Source organism: Leopardus geoffroyi, chromosome C3, assembly GCF_018350155.1.
Source record: "Leopardus geoffroyi isolate Oge1 chromosome C3, O.geoffroyi_Oge1_pat1.0, whole genome shotgun sequence".
Classification (NCBI taxonomy): domain Eukaryota; kingdom Metazoa; phylum Chordata; class Mammalia; order Carnivora; family Felidae; genus Leopardus; species Leopardus geoffroyi.
Genome location: NC_059338.1, coordinates 26,314,467 through 26,337,882, shown reverse-complemented (window position 1 = coordinate 26,337,882; position 23,416 = coordinate 26,314,467). Strand labels below are relative to the sequence as shown.

The window sequence follows — 23,416 nt, the reverse complement described above, 5'->3', positions numbered from 1 at the left end:
CCGGGGACGCGCACGGGCTGGTCTCTGCCCTAATGCGGCGGCTGGCGGCGAGAGGCGCTGCAGGGGACGCGGGGGAAGTGGCGGCGCCGGCGGCGGACAGCACCGACTGCGCCCGGGGCCGGCACCCGAGCTCTCGGAGGTAGGCGAGCGCGGATACCGGAGAGATGGGGGTGGGGTAGAACGGGGGTCATGGAAACCCAGCTAGCGACACCCCCTCGTTCCCGCCCTCCTCTGTCCGTCTCCATCCCCCGACCTGTCCCCATCCCCCTCTGCTCACATCCCCGTCCTTTCTCGTCTCCACACCGTCACCTGCCCTGAATCCATCCTGTTCTGTGGATATCTGCACCCACCCCCGTTCAGCTCCCACCCCCCTGCCCACCCCAACAGCCTTTCTGTCTCATTGGCCGCATCCCCTCCCCCTTTCTGCATCCTCGACCTCTTTCCCCTTCCCTTCCGTCCCTGCCTCATCCACAGCCCTGCCCTTATACCTGTTTACCTCCACACCCCACTTGGTATGACCCCATCCCGTCCATCTTTCCTACCCCTCGCATCAGCCCCTCTCCTTGGCCTCCCCTGTCTTCGTCCCCACCTCGTACCCGCGTCACTCCGGGTTCCTGTCTCTCCATCTGCTCCCTCAGTTTCTATCTTCCTCAGGTCCCCCTGCACACCCTGTCCCAGCCTTTTCCCAGCTGCCTCTTGGTTTCCTCCTGCACCATACATAGTCCCTCTCAAGAACCCCAGCTTCCCCCCTTGGCTGTTAGCTGGTCTGCCACCCATCACCTTTCTTTCTTGCCTTTCCTGGTGCTGTATGTAGCCCCACAGCTTGTACTGAGCCCCCATCACTTGCCTTGGGGCCCTCCTTCCTGCTTGGGGAGGCCTAGGGCTCTGAAGGCCCAATGTAGTCTCTGTTGCGGAATCCTCTTATAACCCCTTTCTGCATGTTTGACTCAATTCATGGCTTGGGGGTGAAGGATGCTGAGGGTTGGTAGGCCTCTTGTGTTCCTCCTCAGCCACCCTCTTCCCCTGGCTGTTCAGGTTTGTTTCCTAGATGGACTGGGGGGGGTGGGGGGAGTGCTAAGCATAGGGAATCTAGGTTGGGCAAGAGGCAGGGTCCAAGGGAATGGCTGAGGGCCTCTTCCTAGTCTTGTTCTGAGCCCTGGGATGGAAAGGCCTGGATGAGGAGCCTCACTGGAGCATTGCAGAATTTTGGATTTTAGAAAGAATTCTTCCTCAGCCTCCAAGTCAGCACTTTGGCATCAGGAGCTGTCATGAGTGTGGCCCATGGGCTGGGCTGAGAGAGGGCGGAGTGCTGAATCACCTAGACTCTGGTCCCCATGGCAGCCCCTCTCCTGCCCTGAGCCAGGTTCTGCTCCTGATTCCTTCCTTGGCATTTGGCACTGTGCTGTGTGTGTGTGTGTGTGTGTGTTGGACAGAGATGCCTTCTCCCTCAGTCTAGAGGAATGGATGACAAGTGCCCCTTTCCAGCCCGTCTGTCTCCCTGGGATGAGGCCCTGGAATGTCTTATCTACCCTTGGAACTGTGGTGAGCCCTGCTGGGGCCCAAGCAAATTTCCAGCAAGGGCAGACAGGCTTTTGAGACAGGTTGGGCAGGAGTTGAATTGTTTGTTTGGGGCTAGAGACGGGCAGGTTCAGAAGCCACTGAACTTGAGACATAAGGAGAAGCCCAGGGATAATGAATGGAGAGTGGAAGCCCCTGGGCATAGGGGCCATACCAGCTGTGGGAGTCAGGGGCAGGGAGAAGAAGGAAGGCAGAGACCTATCCTCTCCTCTGGTTTGGGGATGATTCGATCTGGTGGGATTGTACTGCAGGAGGAATTGAAGGAAATTGGAGGTGGGGGGCGGGGAGTGTCATTCTAACCTTTTGTTTTGACTGAGTTGACACTTCTTTGTGTGTGTGTTGGGAAACTGATTGCTTTTCTTTCTTTCTTTCTTTCTTTCTTTCTTTCTTTCTTTCTTTTTTGAGTTGGCACTCCTGAGGGATTAATGTCTCCCTCTTTGGATTCAGCTGGAAATATGTGTGTGCGTGTGTGTGTGTGTGTGTGTGTAGATACAGAGAAAGAATGAGAATAACACAAATAAGGAAAGACACTCGTTCACATTTAACCCTACAAATTGTGGTTGCCCCCCTCAAACAGGGAATGACAGCCCAGTTCCTGTCTTGGTTCCTGTCTTGGGGACATCAGCTAAATCCCCAAGGCTTAAACTGGAGGTTGAGAGCGCATTGCTGTTGGGTTCTGTCCCGTCGCCATAAGGATCCCTCACTTTAGAAAACCAAGTGCTTGGACTTCAGCTCATGAGAAACAACTCTGTATGGGACTGAGGCACTGCCTGGCAAGGGAGGGGGTGCATACAGCTAGGGGATGGCTGTCCTCCACTTCGTCACCTTTCTGTGCCCCCTCCCATCATAGGGGGCGGGGCAGGAAGCTTCCCTAGGCATTTCCAGGTCCGGGGAGGAGGCATCACCTGGAGCTGTTGTGGCGAGCTGATTGGATTCAGGTTCTGACGTTGAAATGCTTGATTGGGGCTCAGGTTAAGTGGGGGTGTGGGGGGTGGGGATGGGGATTCTGATAACAATGTACATACTTTCTAGTTTTGTGCAACGAATCTCACCCTTCATCCTCGTTTGGCATCGCAGAGGCTGCACAGAGATAAACTAAGGCATGTAGAAAGAGGAGCCGGCTCCCGGAGAGCTGGAGCAAGACGTAGCTAGCTCCCTGTGGGCTGAAGCAGATTGGCTTCTGGGGCTGCTGCTTTCAGGGGCACATTGAGCCAGTGGCTGATATCTGGGGTAGGGGAGTTCTGGCTTGGATATCTGAGGGGGAGGTGCAGAAGAGGGTCTTGTGTCTGCAGTGACTGAGGGACAGAATTCCAAGCCCCCATTACGCTGTTGTTGTTGTGACTTGTTCCCTTCCCTTCGCACCACTTTGCTCCAAGACCATCCAAGAACTGGGATGTGAGGATCATCACTTAGTCTTTAGGGGGAAAAATCCTTAGGAAACCAGAAGGGGAGAAGGCAGAGAAGTTCAGTGCTCAGTTGGTTTGGCCTGGAGGCTGTGAGGAGAGGGAAGTGAGAGGAATGTAAGGTCGACTCTGTACTTATTTATTTAGCAAATACTAATGAACCCTTGCAGTGTGCTGCTGTGCTCTGTGCGGGATTGTAGAGATGAAGAGTGAGACAGGGTCTGATCTCCCAGAGCTCTCAGTGTCATGGAAAGAGAGACAAGCAAGCAGACAAATACCATAGATAAGCTTGAGCGAGAACATCTGGACAAGGATGTTGGACAGCGGATCTTTCACTCCAGTGGCATCAGCTTCCTCTCCTCCAGAACCATGAGGAGGGCTGGATGATATTACCCGGAATGGTAGGTCAGGGCTGGCCCTGAAGTCGACTGTGAGGAGAAAAGGGTGGAGGAGGAGGTGAGATGAAAGATGTTAGCAGATCCCTGGCTTTAGGGGGAAGAGAGATGTTCCTTGTGCAGCCAAACCTCACTGGGTTCTGCTTTAGCCTGATGAGGGGCACCCAGAAGGCACTCTGGGACAAGATCAAGGCTACTCAGCTCTCCCATGTCCATCTCCTAAGCCCTTGTGTTTTAGGGACAAAGGGTGGTCTGGGTATGCTTAGAATGTTTAGAGGGAGTCAGAGGAAAAGAGGCCCAGTGTCTGCTCTCTGGGAGCTCCTATCTGATGGGGAAATAGCAAGTACGTGTATAAGTGCATGGTCGGAAATAAGAGAAGTAGAAATACTGCAAGCTCTCATATGTGGGGAAGGGTTTTGGAGTTCTGGGGAGGTCAGAGTCAGTTAGGAGTCACCAGAGAAGTCCGGGTGGGGGAGGGGAGGTTTTTGAAGTGATACTCTTGAGCACAGGTCACCATGAACATCATAGTTGAACTGGGAAGGAATGTAAGGATAGAGACCCTCAGCCTTATCTGTCTGAGGAGCATCCTTCTTTCCCACACACCTAATTTAGTTCATTTCATTAGTGTGTCCCGAGTCTTTGAATATATCCCAGGAACTGTGCTAGGTGTTGGGTGTATAGGTTGAGTTGGAGAGACAGAAATGAAAACAAATAAAAATTCAGTACAAGAAATGCTGTAACAGAGGTTGGATGAGTTCCTAGCATTGTAGGAGCATGACTGAGGGGTCACGGTGGGCAGTAAGACCTGATTGATTGTACCTTTACTTTGGTCAGAGCATCTTGATGTCAAACTTTTGAGCATGTACTCAAAATACCCAGCTAGAGCCTGCACCTAGCTGCAAGGACAGATGTTGGATGCATATAGCCTGGTCCTTGGGACTGCAGTGGTGGGGGCGTGGTGTCGGGTGGCCTTTGGGAGCTAATGGCTATGCTGCGCACTTGACTAGGCTTCTAAAGCTTTGCTGACCTGGGGCGCCAGTCAGATTGTGCTAGCCAACTCAAGAACTCTTGAGCCACCATCCTTTCCTTAGGTCTTGAGGCAAGCCAAGAAAAATACAAGTGTCATAATATAATAGCCATCGTTAGAGATTGCTTGCTATGTGCTAGGCACTCTATTATGTGTATTATAGCATCATTTTTATTTAATCTTCATAAGGGTTTACCTACTAAAAGAAGTATCATTAGGATCCTGGTTTTATAGATAAGAAAGCAGACTCAGAAACGTTGTTATTTAAGATTGTAGAGCAGGGAAATTGCAGAGCTAGAATTTAAACCTACATTTGTTTGACATCAAAGCCCATGCACCTCTCCTATGTATTATGCTAAGCTCCCCCTACCCCTGCGGAAAAATAAAAAACTGGGGTGTTTTATTCCACTTGCCCAAGGCTCTCTAGGAAAATCTGTTAGAAAGGCTCAGTTAGCATGCACATTTGGGTACCTACTGTGTCCTTCTGAAGGATACAGAAACACGGTTTTTGCTTTCAAATAGGGAAAGCAGATGCCATAAATGGAAACAGATGACAACTCTTAGGAATAAGGCAAGACAGTATATATTGAAGTCTTCAGACTCTGGATGGTAAAACTTCAGAGGAAGGAGTGATCCCTCAGTCTGTCTGTTGGAGTCCGGGAGGTGATCAGCATAGTAGAAACTATCAGTCTTTGAGGTCAGACAGACTTACGTCCAAACCTTGTCTCTTCCATTTACTGGGTGAGGAGCTGCCGTTTCCCCATCTGGATCCTGGGGATATCGATATGAACCTTGCAGAGCTGTTACGAGGATTAAATATGATAAGGCAGTGAGGGCCCCAGCAGAGTACCTGGCTGGTAGCAAACACTCATCAACTACTAGCTTGAACCTTAAAGAATTGGTAGAAGAGGAGAGTATTCTAGATGAGGGAACCCACCAGCCTGTATAAACGAAAACTTGTTGGGTTCAGGTTCTCTGGGAAAGAAGTGACCTGCCTCATCTGGCCTCTTCTCTCCAGGTCCTTGCAGTAAAATCTCATAGGAAAAGAACAGCATCATGAAAAGAGTGAGGGGCTTATGTTTTACTTCCGACCCCATCATTAGCATTACGTGTGCTTACGAGCTTACGTGTGTTTCTCTCTCTCTGGAAAACTAGAAGATTGCTCGAAGTCTCTTGTCCTGGAAGCTCATGTCTCTGGAATTTATGTCAGTGATTAATTTCTTGCCCTGCCCTTCTTCTCCCAATTGTCATGCCTTGAAAAAGTTAGAGGGCCTGGGGAGTGGTGGGCTCATCCCCTTAGGCTGTTGTCAGCCCCTCCTCGATCCTGCAGCTCCCTTCTCTGGGAAGCAGGTGCCTGAGCATCTGTCTTCTCCTCCTTCACCTGCTCCTCCACACTCCCAGGCTGGGCCAGCCCCTCCTGAAAGGCCTCCCTGGCAGCCCCTCTCCCCGTCATTATGATGCTAATCGTGTTGTTAATTTTTCTGAGATGCAGAAAGAAAGCCCCAATCTGTTCTAATGAATTTAATTAGAGAGGGGCTTGGAGGGCTTCGGAACCTCTTACCAGGATCACAATAAACAGAGTTAACGAGATAAACAGCCTGGGATCAGCGGCTCAGGGGTAGGAAGGAAGATTTCCCACTCAGTCCCAGAGCGAGGAAAGTCCCCTGGCACCCAAAGTTGGAGGAAGGCTGTGTGAGCTATTGTCTGTCATGTGGACTTCCTTTTGGGCTGTTTCTGTTGGACCCACCCAGTCCCATGTATGTAACTTCACACCTAGCTCTGCCCTTCAGTGGCAGATGAACCTCTGGAGAAAGTCCTGTCGTTGTCATCATTCTCACCCAATATTTGTTGAGCACCTGCTGTGTGTGTGTAGAGTACTGTGCCATCTTCTAGAGCCATGGGGAGGTTCAGGAGACCCTGTCTCCACCCTAAAGTAGAAAGGAGATGTATGTTCAAATATAAGAAACATCTGCTGATTCCAGACAGTTGGCAGGAGATGATACTGGGCTTGGGTGATCTGGAAAAGTCCCTTGCAAGAGGAAGTACTTGAGGTCTTGAGATACCAAGACTTGAAGACTTAATAATCGGAGCTCCTGGAGTAAGAATAGGAATGTGCAGCAGATCTTTGAGTCAGGATGAATAAATGGCATGGCTTGGGCGGTAGGTGCATTGAATTCATTAGTGAGGGTTATGTCTGGAGCAGTATACTGAGATGTAATTGTAGAGGACCCTGTGTGCTGGCGTCTTTACCCTTCTAACCTGGTTGTATTGGAGTCTCCCTGCTTTCCTTCTCTGAAAACTTAGGATGGCTGGCTCGGGGAAGGGCCTGAAACAGGATGGTCTTTGTGCTGAGCTCGCTGTCCTGGATCGAGTTTAGGCTAATGGGGGTGGATTGACCAGATGCTAAGTTTTGTTCTCTGATCTTGTGATTTTCTGGGATGAGAGTGAATGGCTGGCAGAACAATTCCAAGGACTTTTCCCGGTGAGAGTTCCCTCCTTCTTTACTGATGCTGGCCAATTTGCTCTGGCAATAGCATTTTTTGCAAGCAGTCAGTGGAATCTTCCAGTTCCGGGCTCAGTGAGTTCCAGAAATTGTCTCTTTATATCACGAAGAGTTCCCTGAGAGTGTGTATGTGTGTGTGTGCCTGTGCTTGTGTGTGCATGTTGCCTATGTTAGTGAAATTTTCCCGGCTACATTCAGATTGTAGTTTGATTTTTATTTTGCAACACAAAAGTTGTTAAACATTTCTGGGCCTTAATTTCTCCAGGTACAGAAGAGGATGAACCATCCTCATATCTTTTTGTGTGTAGATCCATAAGCTGAATGCTTTGAGAATCAGATTTTAAACACCAGGAGGTATTATAATATCATTTTGTCAGGACATATAATATTGAGGTGAAATTTTAAGCACTTCTCTGTCCCCCTTGGAACTTCTACCTGTGAGACTAGCTGGAGTTTTATTTTGGGGCATCACCAAAGATTATGTCTTTTGTTCTTTTCCAGAGTCTTTCTGGGCTTATGCATAATTAGTGGTGAAGCTAATACTGCTGTCAGGTGTTGGTTGATCTATACGTGTGTGTTTGTATGAGAGACATTGTTATATTACCCATTGTGTGGTGTTTTTCCACACGGTGGTGGCAACATGTTCTTTGTGAAGGAAAATGCCTTTGAGGCCAAAGGCAATTTTCCTATGCTGATGTAGGTGAGGACAGAAATTAGATCTCTTTCTGATCGTCATCACACACTGGGTGGAATTGAAGACTTTGGGACACATGCTGGGAGTGGAACCAGAGTTCTCTGACTGACTCAAGCCCTGCTGTGCATTGTTTATGTATATATATGTGTGTGTATATATATATATATATATATATATATATATATGTATATATATACATATGTATATATATATACACATATGTATATATATATACATACATTATATATATACATATATATATATATATATATATTTGTGGCACCTTCAGTCAGTCTTCAAAGGCTCTACTGTTTGCATAGCACACTTCCAGATGGCTTCTTGTTTTGAAAGAATCCCTAATCTCATAGAATTTTAGAGATGGTTTAGTCCAAGATCATTATTTTACTGATCAAGAAACAGACTCAGAAGGGTTACATATTTTGCTTGTGGCTACATGGCTAGTTGCTGGCAGAGGTAGTTCTTCCATATACTGGACCACCAGGAACTTTAAAAACAACATATAAACCCAGTAATTTTGCAAGACAATAAATAATTAAGCTCCCTAAAGCATTGTCTAAACCAATAATGCTTTGGGATATCAGAGAAGAGAGAAAATTAATATAGACTAAGTCCTTTGGTAAGGTTTTGAAGAGAAGTGGAGGCTGGTTTGGGGCCCTAGTGATGGACCTAGATAAGTAGGATTTGAATAGGTAGAGGTAAGGAAATGGGCCTTTCTGGTGGGGGAAGGGGGCATAATCAGAGGTTTACAGGAGGAAAGCTTTGGTCAGGCATTGAACTGGCCAGGCTGGAGCAGTGGAAATTATAGCTGCAGGGATGGGCTGGGGCCAGACTGCAGAGAATCTTGACTCTGACTGAGTAGTTGGACTTTTTCTGGGAATTAGTGAGGAGTATTTGAAGCTTCTTGACTGAGTTTGCTCAATGTCTAGGGTGGTGTCTGGGAGTTGTTCTTCTGAAGGGATGTTTGAGAAAAGGGGAATGCTGGAATTTTTCTTGGGTGCTGGCAGGGAGCTTGCTGCTGTCCAGGGTGCTGACCTGCCCTCTGAAAGATTTTTCTCCCCAGTGATGCCAGGTTAGAAGGTAAAGACAGAGAATGTTTAGAGTAACCCAAAGGGATCTAGAAAACAGTTCTGGCTAGGACTAGGTAGTGTGACTTCGCAGTCCTTGTAATGAAAGCAAAAGTATGGATTGGGGGAGCTAGTAACAGCCTTCTTAAAGAAAGACCACGTGTGTGCACATATGCATACTAAAATGACCCAATTTGTAGCCTTGTAAATTTTGCTTTAGAGTCTTTGTATTTACATGAGAATCTCAGGACATTTCTTCTTTCATTGTGAAAATGCACTCCCTCTACTCAACATCTCAGAGTACCTAAAACCTCTCCAGCAAACATGGAGAGAGCAACAGAAGTTCCCAGAGTACCCAACTCATTAGTTCAAATGAAACATTTAAATGCTTAATATTAGTGCTGTCCAGTAGAGCTTCTGTAATGATAGAAATGTTCTATATCTGCCCTCTCCAACATGGTAGTCTAGACACATGTGGCTCATGAGCACTTGAAATGTGGCTAATGTGAGAACTGAATTTTTAATTTAATTTAATTTTAAAGGCCATGTGTGACTAGTGGGCTACTGTATTGGGCTGCACAGTTCTAGAGTCAGAACCTTTGAGGGGTGCCTGGGTGACTCAGTTGGTTGAACATCCAGCTCTTGATTTCGGCTCGGGTCATGATCTCACCATTCGTGAGACTGAGCCCCATATGAGACTCTGCACTGACAGTGTGGAGCCTGCTTGGGCTTCCTCTCTCTCCCTCTCTCTCTGCCTCTCTCTTTCTCTGTGTCTCTCAAAAATAAATAAATAAACATTAAAAAGTAAAGAACCCTTGGGTGTCTTCAGCTCAGGGCATGATCTCATGGTTTGTGGGTTCAAGCCCCACATCGGGCTCTGCACTGACAGCATGGAGCCTGCTTTGGAACCCCCGTCTCCCTCTTTCTCTGCCTCTCCCTCACTCATCTGTGCTCTCTCTTTCTCTCTCTCTCTCAAAGAAAATAAACATTAAAAAAATAACCCTTGTTACTGGTCTGTCATACCTAACCTTTTAGACATGGAGCAAAGTGGACTTTTGAATGTGGGTGAGTTTGATACATTGCTGGTAAAGCTCCATGCTAAATCTGACTGGAAGTCTGTTTCTGGCTAGAGTTTTTCCCTGGCTTTCTTATAATCACAGTGAGAACAACTATACATGATGTACTGTGGTTTTCCTGTTAAGAGCAGAGAGCATGTTCCTTATATTCTGGCTGGGGTCCCAGGGACCTTGTCCGAAACTTTTTGGAGCCTCGAATGGGCAAGCAATGCAGTGTGTATGGCTGTGGGGTGAGGTGGCAAACAGATGATATACTATTGTGTTGGATGTTTGTGGGCATCTAGCAGAGAGAAGTTTCTGGTCTTAATCCATCTCCCCTTCTAACTCTAGGCATCTTTACATCCTGTTTGTCTACTTTAGTGAACATGGCCCAGGATGGGGAGTATGGATGAGTGGTAGAGGGACCAGAGGGAAAAAATGCTTAAAAATGCCAATCAGTAAGTAAGTAAGAATAAGAAGACTGGAGTAGAAAATACCCATTGTTTTGGCACATGCTGGTGTCCATAGACATGCCTAACCTTATAAACATGCTTCATTCCCTTGGGTCTCTGGTCTTAGGCTTAGCACGTATAAATCTGATTTCCTAAACCAGAGTGCATGCTTTTTGAAGACGTGCCTTAGAGTTTTCTTGTATTCTCCCACAGAATGTCAATGTGCTGATAGTAATCCTTAATAAACGCCTGCTAGTGAGGAGTTCTTTGTTTTAGCCCGGAGCTATGGGTTTGACTCCTAGAAAATGTGTGCACATGAATACAAATAATATTTATTGAGCCCCTGCTGGGCGTAAGTCTCTGTACTTGGTACTGTGGGCAGCGACAAAGGAGGAGCAGGATGGTAGCTCTCAGTCTAATGAGAAAGCAAAGGCAGGCACGTGTGAAAACAACACACAGACACACAACTAATAGACAGAAACAAAGACAGAAGTGGTAGCAGGGATATGAAGCTGGGAGTGGGTTGCAGGATGCTGGCAGGGCCCAGATTTTGTGTGTGTCTTTGTCTGGCCTTCTCTCGAGGATTCCCTTCTTCATGAAGCGTAGCTGGTACCAGCCACCTCCATGCCTGCAGGGACAGTGCTGCCTTTATGGTTGGTAGGGCAGCTCACTGTCTCACTGGGGCTGGGCTGAGGCGGTGCTGTCCTGAACTTGCCTCTTCCTTAGAAAGCCCTCAGGAAGGGGGAGAGTGACTGTGTGGAAGGGGAAGAAATTCCTTTTTCTTCTGGTCACTGAAATGGTGACAGTGTCTAGCTCTCAGACTTCCTTCTAGCCACAGAAGAGGGTTTGTTGGGACTCCCGCAGCTCTTGTACACGGAGCCCCATGATGCAGGCCCAGGTGCGGCTCTGGGGGAAACAAGAAAAGCAGAGCTTGGTGGCATGGCTCCCTACAGTCACTTGAGCCCCCCTGCTTTACCATCAAGGAGTGTGCACTGCCTGGCAGGGAGCAGGTGGGCTATATCTCCCAGCTGGGGCTGGGGCTGGGGCGGGAGGCACTTCTCTGGTTGACTCACTGGAAAGAGCCTGTGCTTTTGCATCCTCTGTGAGCACACAAGTCACCTGGGGTCTTGTTTAAGGGCAGAGCAGAATGGGGCGCCTGGGTGGCGCAGTCGGTTAAGCGTCCGACTTCAGCCAGGTCACGATCTCGCGGTCCGTGAGTTCGAGCCCCGCGTCGGGCTCTGGGCTGATGGCTCAGAGCCTGGAGCCTGTTTCCGATTCTGTGTCTCCCTCTCTCTCTGCCCCTCCCCCGTTCATGCTCTGTCTCTCTCTGTCCCAAAAATAAATAAACGTTGAAAAAAAAAAATTAAAAAAAAAAAAAAGGGCAGAGCAGAATGATTAGGTCTGGATTGGGCCCGAGTGTCTGCATTCCTTTCCAGCCCTCAGGTAATGCCAATACTGCCCGTCAGCAAACCACACTCTGATTGGCAGGGCCCTATATGTGGATTCTCAACCTGGAAACATGTTAGTCTCACGTGGGGAGATTTTCAGATATGCTGTGGCAGGGACCCACTCTACAGCCAAATAATTCATAATCTCTGAGAGTTGGATCAAGGCACCAGAATGTCTTAAAAGGCCCCTAAGTGATTCTGATATACAGCTGAGGCTGAGAACCATTGGTTTTCTGGATGGTTTTTTCCCTCCCTCTGATATGCTTTTCACCTGGCTGTGCCTTCCTTAGCCCAAGAGACTGTAAATGCCTCAAGGGCAGAGAATGTTACCAGTCAGCATGTGGGTGGTCAGCTCAGTTGGTTACAGCAGGATGTATCACCATATATCACTCTGGCCACGGTTCCCATGGATGTACCATCAGCCATGAGGGATCAAAGAATGTGGCTGGCTTAGAGCAGGCCATTTCTACTCTTGGAGTGACAAGTCAAAGTGGGCACCCAGTCCTGGAACCATGCCTGGAACCGAGTACACTTTCAGGAAATCTATATTGAATGGATGATTATTCCAGTGTGGAATGGCAGAAAGGGCACTAGATAAGGATCTGAAGACCAAAGGGACTTGGACAAGTTATTTAACCTTCCTTAGCTTTGACTTTCTCAGTTGTAAAATGAGAATAATAATGCCTAGCTAACAGGGCTATTTAAATAGAAAATAATGTAGGAAAAAGGGCTCTGTAAACACTAGTGTTATGCAGACAAGTGATTGTGTAAGAATTCATTTTTTAAAGTGGTGAAACTAAGCTATAGGTATTGGTTCCAACTCTTGCCCTGGCAGATCCTTTCAGGTCCCACCATGTGTGCCTCTGTCTACAGAACAGCAAGGGAGCTCAGGGAAGTGCCATTGACTGGTCACCCACTCTGTGTCAGGGACTGTGTTGGATGTTTGGCTTTTGTCATCTCATTGATTCATCACAGCCCTTGGACCAGGTGTTACGATCCTGATTACACTGAGAAAATGGGGGCTCCAAATGGGAACCAGCTTGCCCCAAGCGGGACAGCTCTGTGTTGCAGAGCTGGGATTGGATCTGATTCCAGAGGCTCCTAATCCTGGCTCATTACCCCCACAGGCAGCTCTGGGTTCCAGCACAGGCTGATGGTGCCTTGGTTTGAGGAGCTTCCTTGTCTGTGGGTCACTTGTTTTGAAGGGTGAGATAAGAGCCTGGGTATCCCAGAAACTCCAGTCTTCTATGAGGGAATGTTTTAGTCGATGGCACTGGAGCCTTCTGAGTCTTGGCCAACGCTGCACTATAGAGTCACTGCTCGGAATCTGCCTCAGGCCCCAAGGCAGAGGCTGTGTGACATCTTCTCTTGTCCATCTGCCCTCATGGTCCCCGCCCTGCTTGATAGAGCCACCAAACCCAGCTCTCCTCTGTTTTGCCTGCGTAAGTTTACCTTTCATTCTGGTACTAAAAGAAAATGGAAACACAAAAGGGGGGACAACCCCATGAGCTTCTCCTATCCACAGGTGTAATGTCAACAGGATATTTTCATCACCTGGTGCTAGTGCTCCCATCCTGGGGCGGGGGGTGGGGGGAGCCATCTCCTCCAATGGCATCAGCACAGAGAGGAGGTCCCGTGCCTGCTGTCTTCCTGCTCACCTCTCTAGCTTCAGCTAGAAGTTGCCGTCATAACAAGGATGCATCCTGGCAGAAGTCAGTCTGGCTAAGTTGTTCAAAAAAGAGGGGAGAGGGGGGCTGATTTGCATGGTTCAATCAGCTACAGAGGGATCCACCGCCTCCAAGTGCTTGTCTGTGTTTTCCTGGAAGCGTTCTTTAACTCAGGGGCATTATCAGGTATTGGCTGAGACTGATTCCATACTGGGAAAAAGAACTAGATAGGAAACCCAGCATGACTTCACAGGCACTACAAATATGCCATGGTGGGCTTTGGGTATAAATATCTCATGCTTCTCACTGAGATGCAACTTTCTGTTCATGTCTGGTCCACATTCATCCTCTTGCTGTGCTCTAATTTGGCTGATTTCTCTCTTATGTATTCCATGAAATTCTGTGCTGGGATGTTACTTTCCTGTATCAGGGCCAGTATTACAACACCCAAAACTTTCTTAAGCTTTGTGAATTGTCCAGAGTTTACTTTTAAGTACAGAGTGTATGTCCACTGTGTTGCTTCGATAGTTTTTCTGCTTAATCCTCATTTATTTTTTAAGCCATTTGGGCTTTTTCTCTCTCTCTTTTCTCTCTGAGTGTCCCCAGGGTTTTCTGTGTCTGAGAACCGTGCTTCCTGTCTGTGATTCTGCGTGGTCAGCACGCTGCCTGTTTGGTAGGAATAAAGATTCTCAGTTAGGCCTAGGCTAAAAATGAATCCCCTGTCACCTGGAAGGCTGGCTACCAATGACGCCTTGTTGTAACACCATGAAATGCCCCCAACCAACTGCAGAGATCTGGGGTCTTTTCACTCAAAAGACTATGGAGGCTGTGTGCCTGGGCCTTACAGGAAGGTTCTAGAAAGCTGGTGTGAGAGCAAGTTCAGGGTCTAGATCAGGTGCTGGCCCCATTCTGAGTCAGATTGGAAAACCCTGTCTGAACATATCCTCTGGGTTGTTTGTGTTCTTAAACCTTGAGAAATAAAGAGAGAGCTCGTAGATGGCACCCCAGGAAGTTGCAGCTGGGGCTTCTGAGAGCAAGAATGCCTTGTTTCTTAATGGGCTTGTGACATCATCCGGGGCCTGCCCAGATGCTGGCATGTCAGAGATAGACCAAAACGGGCCAAGGAGCACTCAGAGGTGGCTAAAGATACTCTGCTGGCTTGAGTATGTTTGCTCCTGATCAATTGTCTGCTTCCTCCCCTTTCTTCCTTCCCCAGGTTTGTTTTTCCCAAATCCCATTGTGGAATGTCCAAGGGCATGCGTTTGCTCTTGGAAGGGGAAAATAGCACAAGAAATCAGGTTCTTTGTTCACTAGTTGTATGACCTTTGGCAAATGACTTAAATCTTCCCAACTTTTCATCTGTAAACTGGGGAGTTAAGTGGTGCTTTCCCTGCATGGAGTTGTTAGAATGAAATTAGATAATGCACCTTTGCCCAGCACCTGCCAAGTAAGAAGTGGCCCATGAAAGTGAGTTCTTGATACCTCCCGCTCCTTCCTTATAGTAGCTCCGCGCCCTGCCTTATTCTGGTAGCCCTAATGCCTTGTGTGAGCGATAGAAAATATTTTTGAACCTCAGAAAGGTGCTCAGTTGTGTGCCAGGTACCGTGAGAATTATAGGGAGAAGAAGCGGCAGTCTTTGCTGGTACCTTGGTTGCACTTGGCATTCTAATTGACGAAGCACGCACCTGTGCCTGGTGAACATAGCTAACTGCACCAAGTCATAGAGGATAGATGCAGATGGCTGGTTCTGACCACAGAGCTCTTGCAGTTTAGCAGAGGGAGTTCATTTAATCTATGGTAACCTGGACAATTTCGAGGAGGAGATTTGGAACAGAACTTCGAAAGATGCATTTCTTACTCTTTCTCTGCTCCAGCAAGCTTGTTAGGGAGTGCCTCCAAAAGTAGAGTGGGGGGAGCAGAAATTGGGAAGAAATGGACTGTCTTGTTATCCTCAAGACCAAATTTCCTAATTTTCATGCTGGCCACACCCACAGGGCAAATGGGTAGCAGGGAGGAAGGGTGACTTTTCTGAGGCTCAGAGATGGTGAGGAAGCGAACACAAGGTTAATCAGCAAAACAGAAGTGGTTGTGAGATGCATATCTGAGGCCTGGGAATGTGAGTTCATGTCTCATAATCCATTTTGGTCCCCTTGTCTTCCTCTGATCTAACTGTATCCTTATCATACCCCTGGCCACACCGACCAGGAATATATCATTTCCAGGTGAGGAAATCGAAGCAGAGAGTTGGGTGATCAGTTGAGGAAGAAGCATGAATCAGGACAGAGTCAAGGCCATGTATCCACCTCCTGACTCTTGGCCTATGGATTCCTAGTCTAGCTTTCTCCTGGACTTCTCCTGTGACTCAGGTCTCAGCTGGTGTCTAGCATAAGGCAGCCCTGGATCCCTGGGTGGGGGATGGAGAGCAATCCATCCAACACAAGACCTCTTCCAGTTCAAGCAGCGTTGGTCCAGAATACCATGTGACCATCACTGTACCCTGCCAGCTCTGGCTGGGTTTCAAGTCCTAGTCTCAACAGCCACGGGACTTGGTGGCCAGGCCTGGGAAGAGCCCATTGTCTTCTTGCATCATCACTGGTTGTGTGGCTGCTGGCTAGCTTGCTTGTTCATTTTCTATTTGTTTTGTGCAGGCTGCTCTGAGCCCTATAGTCAGGCACAGCTGGGTAGCTGGCACCTGCTCAACCTTTGCCCCAGTCTATCATAGAATTCTCCATGGTACCGATGGAAGACCCCTGACTCTGTGTGTGTGTGTGTGTGTGTGTGTGTGAAAGAGAAGATGGGGAAAGGAAGGTGTAAAGCTTCCTGAAATAGTAAGAGACCTCTTTCTCCAGTGGCACCTGGTTCTGGGTTGAAAGAACCAGGACAGATATGTAGCTGTCTCTTAGGAGCCCCCGTGGTTTTCTTCTTGCAGACGTGTGTAAGTGGACCATGGCTAGCAGCCTGACCAGCAGCGGGAGGACAGGAGGTGTGCTGTGTTCGAAGCATGAGTGGCCCGTGACCTCTCCCGTCCCTGGTTATTGTCATAGCCAGAACAGTAAAGAAGAGTGAGGCTAGGATAATGACAGCTACCAGATAGTCAGAGCCGACTATATACTAGGCAACGTGCTGTGGGCTTTTAACCCTTCACTTCACTTATGACGTCTTTTCAGTAGCCTTGTTTTACAGTAACGTGAAGCCCATGTACTTGAGCGGCTTTTTCCTGAGGTCTCTCAGCTAGTATACTGTGCAGTTAGGGCTTCAACTCAGATCCTTCTGATTCCAATCAGATTTCATCTGATAGAGCCCTTAACGTCCGTGCTATCGTGAACACTGAGAGGATCCTTCCCAGCCACAAACTCCACTATAACTCTGAGTAGAGACCCTATTCCCTCCTGCTGGAGTAAGAAATGCACAGGTATGAGAAGCTAATAGATTCCTGGGTTATGAGGAAGCCCTTTAGTATCTCATGAGATTCTTAGAAGTCTGAGCTTGGGGAGACTTTGGGACCTCGTTATGTGAGGTCCCTCATTTTTCATAGGAGGAAATGAAACCCAAGGAAGGGCCTCACTCAAAGCTGTGCAACAACCCAATGGCAAGCCAGGGGCAGAACCCAGCCTCCCAGCTGTTACCCAGGAATTTCTCACCACCTGTCTTCTTGTGGAATAACTTTGCTGCCCCACGCCCCAGTCATTTACCCAAGATGACAGTGTGAGACAGTATGGAGGAAGGAGGGCCAGACCGAATTCTCTTTTTACCACGGGGCTGCTGACTTGTTCTGGGCTGCAGAGGCAGGGGGGCGTCCCAGCTGGCCCTTTCCCTGAGAATCCACCAGCCTCCTTTCCTTTATGTCTCCTCACCCACTGGTGCTCTTGGGAATTCCGGGGTTTATAGAGGACTTGACTCCCTCCTGCCACTCCCTACTCCCTTCTACCCATTCTTTCTAGAAAATCCTGCAAACCCTGTAGGTTACGAGTGACTCCTTCTAGCCCCATGTTCGATGTACCTCCATTTCTTGGAGAGATTCATTTCTTACTCTTGAAGACAAGCCACTTTATATTTTGCTTCTTTCCCTATAGACAGTAGGCATGGGGAGCAAGGAGCGGGGGCAGTTTTCAGGATCGTCTGTTTGTCCTGTTTTGAGGTGAAAGCTTACAGGATCTCTAGGGGCAGAGGAATTCAGCTGTTAGTCACAGTTAGGATGCTGATAACATAAATTCAAAGATGGGGTGGAGGGCAGTTTGGGGTCTGGGGGACCCACCTCTGGCTCTGCCTTTGTCTTCCCAAGAACGCACTGGACACAGTGATAATTTCCCCATTTCCTAGAGGGACACACTGAGACTCGGAGGGAAGAATTTATCCTGGAGAATTCATCCTCTCCTTGCCACCTGCTTTTGGCCAGGAACTAACACCTAACACTACCCCTTAGAAGGTCGCCAGGGACTCAGTGAGTTGGAGGCAATCCCCTTTGCCATTGCTTTTTTGGTAATTTTTATTAAAGTAAAGCATATAGTAAAGTACACTTTACTATACCTTTTATTTCTTTTTTTTATATGGAATATATTGTCAAATTGGTTTCCCTACAACACCCAGTGCTCATCCCAGCAGGTGCCCTTCTCAATGCCCATCACCCACTTTCCCCTGCCTCCCACCCCCCATCAGCCCTCAGTTTGTTCTCAGTGTTTAAGAGTCTCTTATGGTTTGGCCCTCTCTAACTTTTTTTTCCCTTCCCCTCCCCCATGGTCTTCTCTTAAGTTTCTCAGGATCCACATAAGAGTGAAAACGTATGGTATCTGTCTTTGTATGACTTAGTTCACTTAGCATAACAGTCTCCAGTTCCATCCACATTGCTACAAAAGGCCATATTTCATTCTTTCTCATTGCCACGTACAATTCCCTTGTGTGTATAAACCACAATTTCTTTATCCATTCGTCAGTTGATGGACTTTTTATTTCTTAAACATTAGTTTTCTGGTTATAAAGGTAAAAGTTGTAAAATTGAAAACAAACAAACAAAAACTCTGCAAACAAGAAAGCCTGATCATTTGGAAATGGCAACCATTAAGATTTTATGGGTGCGTTTTCAGTTAATCTTGTTCTGACTTGAGGGTGTTGCTAACGTTGCCTGTAGGGGTCGGGGAGGATACAGACAGGGGCTCACGGAGGGTCTGTTGCCCTCCTAGGACGTTTCACTGCTGCCAGGCTACAGACCCCCTTCTGATCCTTCACCTACAACTGAGAAACACTATCACTCTTGCCCTGACTGCTAATAAGCCAGATAATCAGTGATAACACCATGCAGGCCATTATTTATTGAACAGCCTGCATTGTTTAAAACACAAAAGTCCGGTCTGACACGTTGGGATGAGAGTCCTGGAGTGCCTGGGGGCAGGCATGTCCCCAGGGAGACCAGTTGGCCGGGGGGAAAATGCTGTGTGTTTGCACACATCTGAACTGGTGTCTGCCCCCAGCCTGCTTCTTAGGCTTCTATTCTGGGCCTATAAACGAGGCTCGGAGGGTGGCAGCCAGGGCTGGGAAGATACGGCCTTCTTGCTGGCCACATGTGTGTCTGAGCCTCCCTACTGAGATCTGCTGGGCATGAAATTCTTTGATGTGAAGCGCTCAGAGGAGCGTTTGGTGCTGCAAAAGCTCAGCAGGTGTTTGCTGTTGTCGTGCTCACCTCCTTGTGCTGGCTGGGCCAGAAACTGTCAGAGCTGCAACAGACCTTAAAGACGGGCTAGTCTGTGATGCTCAGACTTCAGCCTGCATCAGAGTCCCCTGGAGGGCTTGCTAGAACACAGGTGGCTGGGCCCCACCTTCACGGTTTCTGAGTCGGGAGGTGTGGGGTGGGCCCAAGAATACGCATTTCTGACAATTCCCAGGTGATGCCGCTCTTGCCTGTTCAGGGCCCACACCCGGAGAACCGCTGAATCCAGTCACTTTTGTAAGCAGGGGCCTGCTACGGTCTGAATGTGTACATCCCTGCAAAATTTGTATGTTGAAAATCTAATGCCTGAGGTGAGGCGTTAGAAGGCGAGGCCTCTGGGAGGTGAGCAGGTCATGTGGGCAGAGCCCTCGTTCATGGGATAATTGCAATTACAAAGGAGACCCCAGAGGGCCAGGTCACCCCTTCCAGCAAGTGAGGACACAGTGAGAAGTCAGCAGTCTGCAGCCCAGAAGAAGGCCCTCGCGGAAGCTGATCACGCTGGCTACCTGATCTTGGACTCTCAGCCTCCAGAACCGTGAGAAATAAATTTCTCTTGTTTCCAAGCCACCTAGTCTGGCGCTGAGTTATAGCAGCCCAAACGGACTGGGACAGGGCCTGAGGGAAAATAATAATGGTCTTAATACTGTTTGGTTTCAGAGCTGGGATCATACCCAGGTCTCTGGATGCCCAGCCCAGTGCTCCAGACATGTTGTCCATATCCTGGTCACCTGTTCTCTGGGGATTTCCAGCAACTGCATGGTAAGGGACAGTTTTCCTGACAAGACTGAAACTGTCCCGACTTTATGGAAAGTGGGGGACAAGAGCGGGCAGTGTACGACTTGGGACGGGGGGCACCGAGAACACAAACCCTGACCCTGCTACAACTGCATCCATATATTCATCCGATAAACATTTACTGTGTATCTCCCGTGGGGAAAGAGCTGGGCCTGGCACTGGGTGGGGTAACCAGGCAAACAGGACACAGTCTGAGTTCTAGGGCCCTTTTCCCGTCTCGTCCTGTCTGGTCCCTTGACCTTGCCTTACCCTTGAATGGGCCCCTGTGCACAGTGAGAGGAGGGCGCTCAGGCCCCCCGATACCAACCCTTGCTCTGTTCGCACTTGCCAGGTGACCTCCACCCAGCCTTTCTCTCCAGGCCTCAGTTTCTTCATTAGAAAATCCAGTGCGGCCCCAAGTGAGGTGATGGTTAAACAAAACTCCTCTCCCAGCCTGTGATTCTAAAGCTCTGGGGGTTCTCCAGGGGCTAAAATTGGCACCTGACTCCAGCTCAACCGATTAATAACACCTTTATTCCATTTTCCCCTCCTTACTATGAAACAGATTGGGGCTGTCCTAGCGTGCGAAGTGTGACGCGTTCCAGGAGATCGGGTGGTATGCTATGTGCCAAACACAGCCGCCGACTGACTGCAGGGGTGGGTTTGGCCTCTGGGTTTTAATTTGCTTTTCGTCTTAGCCATCTATTGTTTAGTTTATCCGTGATGAGCCATGAATGGAGATGGGAGACATATGGAACCTTACAGAGTTAATGAGGAGCACGATGATGATGATAATAATAATCCTGCAAATTTGTCTGATCATTATGGTTACCAGATTGTATTCACCGGACCAGAGTTTTTATATAGCACATCAAGATGTTTCCAGTATTCAAAAAAGTGATAATTATACTGGAAGTAGATTTTCATTCACTGAGAATAAACACTGTCTACACCGGTAACAGAGAAGTGCATGTAAATCAGTCTGAAGGCTTCTCTCTTTGAGAAAGAAAATTTAAAACTTACAGAGGACCAAGGGTAAGAATTTCCAACTTCAGGATGGGAGAGCAGCGTTTGACTTTAAAAAAAAATTTTTTTTAAACATTTATTATTGAGAGACAGAGAATGAGCATGGGAGGGACAGAGAGAAGGGGAGACACAGAATCCGAAGCAGGCTCCAGGCTCTGAGTTGTCAGCACAGAGCCCGACGCGGGACTCGAACTCACAGACCGAGAGATCATGACCTGAGCGGAAGTCGGACGCTTTACCGACTGAGCCACCCAGGCGTGCCAGTGCTTGTCTATTTTTATACCTCAACATTTGATTAAATTATTTTAATGGAATTTGATCCCCCAGGGCTGACATAATATAATGCGACATCTACAAATGTGTTAACAAATCATGCTGCTGCTTCTCTAGTTAATCCGAACTAAATTGGACAATCTGTGCCACCTGCGAAATGAGGGGGAAAGTTGAATTTGTGCATGTGATAGCCATTCTTAAAGATTGTATTAAAACTACATGTTATAAAATTTATAGTAATGGAAGCTTGGGTGGCTCAGTCATTTGAGCGTCCACCTCTTGATTTCGGCTCAGGTCGTGATCCCAGGGTCATGGGATTGAGGTCGTGGGATCGAGCCCCGCATCAGGAGCCTGCTTAGGATTCTCTCTCTCCCTCTGCTCCTCCCCTGCTCACGCTCACTTGCTTCCTCTCTCCCTCTCTCTCTAAAATTAAAAAAGAAAGAAAGGAACACATTATAATAACAAGCTGACCTAAAATGGCATATTTTAAACTTCAGAATGTGCAAAAATAACCAAATAATGTTAACATTTCCTTAGGGTGATTACAAGCTAAAGGATGGAAAGCATTAGCAAGAACAATCTCTGAGATTCCTTCTGGCTCTGACACACTAGGGTTCTAGAATAGTGCAGGCTCTGAAAACCATGATGAAGAACAGGAGAGTGTAATAATTTGGCTGAGGGTGGGGGACACAGTATGCCCCCTTCCCTGCCCGCTGTTGTTGGAAATGGGATTAGACACGTTCTTTGAAAGTCCAGATGTCAGAACTGTAATCAGAGAGCAGCCTTCTGTCCAGTTTACCCGAAAACTGTCTAACCATTAGAATCACCAGATCGTAGAGTGGGAAGGGACATTAGACATCACCTGGTCTCTTAGCGCTGCCCCCGAATAGAAAGGGGAGTGAGAAGCCCCTTGAGGATTGAGTTCTGGGTTTTCGGGTGTGTTTAAGCTGAGGCCGGTTGACTTCATTGCTGGGGTGATGGCCTGCTCTGTTGGCCTCCATGGCTGGGGCCTGCCAGGGAGGCTCAGAAACCAGGTCAGCCAGGTGGACCTTACACCCTTTTCTCTCTCGCCAGCTGCAAGTTGTCTTTGCTAAAGGTCAGTCCATGGACAGATGAGCTTGGGGCCTGGTCCAAGGACTCCCAGGAACCCTGCTGTGGCACTGTGGGGACGCTCACTGGCCTTGTCTGGTGAGCTAGCTGGTGTGTCTTAAATGGCATCAGATTTTGGTTACATGTTTGGGGGAGAGGAGGCAGCAGCCTTTGGAAGAGTCATGGATGGCCTGGTCTGGAGGAAGGGCCCTTGGACTTGGGCTCGGGACACACCTGAGGCCTCACCCGGGCCAAAGCCTCCTCTGCACTGTCAGTGGACACCTTCTCCGTGCCTCTTCCTCGCAGCCTGGCTCGCTGCTTATGACCACCTTAACAGATGGGAGCAATGCTACAGAAAGCCCAAACCCCAGATAATCTACAACCTACATTTGGTTTAGGAGCGATATTTATTTTTACACAGATTAACCTTCCTGGTTTGTCTTTTGTTGAGGCTGAAAACAAATGCTTTTATATACTCGGAGTTCACAGCAGAGGTAGGTAGCCTAGAAGGCACTCAGGCTCAGAAAATAAGCTGGCCTTGGTCCGAACATTTGCTGCAGATAATTGATTGCTTTTAGTTCCCCATAATCACATTAGCTTATATTTTTATGTTAATCCTTTTCAACTTTGGTCATTTCCTATGTGTGCGTGTGTGCGTGTGTGTGCGTGTGTGTGCACGTCCCATTGTCCCATTTACTCCATTTAGGCTTGACTCGCCTCCTGGAGCCCTTGCCAAGACCTTCCTTCTGCACCTGTCTATAGCAGGGCTCAGGAACTGGCTCCGTTACTATTTTGGGGGTGCAGTTAAGATGAAGCCGACGGAAGCATAGGGTGTGTGTAACCCTGAGCCACTTCTTCGTATTCTGTTCCTGTCTAGGGGAGACATTGGCTGTGTATGTGTGTATCCCGAATACAACTGTCCGTACAGCCCGTACCTCCTGGTATTGTGTCAAACCCGTGCCAGCCCCTCCATATCTCACTGGCAAGTTGAGAGAAGTCTCTAATGCTCTTGGCTTGCCCACTTGGAGAGTGCGAAGAGGGAAGGGAATCCCCATGGCGAGGGTGTGAATGAGTTTCTCAGCTGGGCTTCTCAGGACACACCCTCTCTGCTTTCTGCTCCCAAGATGGGGTGAGGGGAGTCTGCTAGGCATGCTGATCTCTGCTGGCAGTGGGGAGCTCACCTGAGGGACGGCGGGGTTGCTGAAGAGAGGTGGGCTGCAGGAGAGCTGATTGGCTTCTCTGCTCT

The 23,416-nt window shown here is 48.3% G+C and overlaps 1 protein-coding gene across 17 annotated transcripts in view; it reads left to right on the top strand.

Moving 5' to 3' along the window:
- Positions 1 to 23,416, top strand: part of NFASC (neurofascin) — a 183,821-nt gene continuing 160,405 nt past the window's right edge. For 6 of the 17 annotated variants that reach the window (XM_045456316.1, XM_045456315.1, XM_045456314.1 and 3 more), the window contains exon 1: positions 3 to 139. In XM_045456316.1, coding sequence (XP_045312272.1) covers positions 33 to 139 — 107 coding nt within the window. In that variant the 5' untranslated portion in view covers positions 3 to 32. Of the gene's footprint in view, positions 140 to 23,416 lie in introns of all 17 variants that reach the window. The other 11 variants (XM_045456304.1, XM_045456303.1, XM_045456307.1 and 8 more) reach the window with 5 other exon arrangements.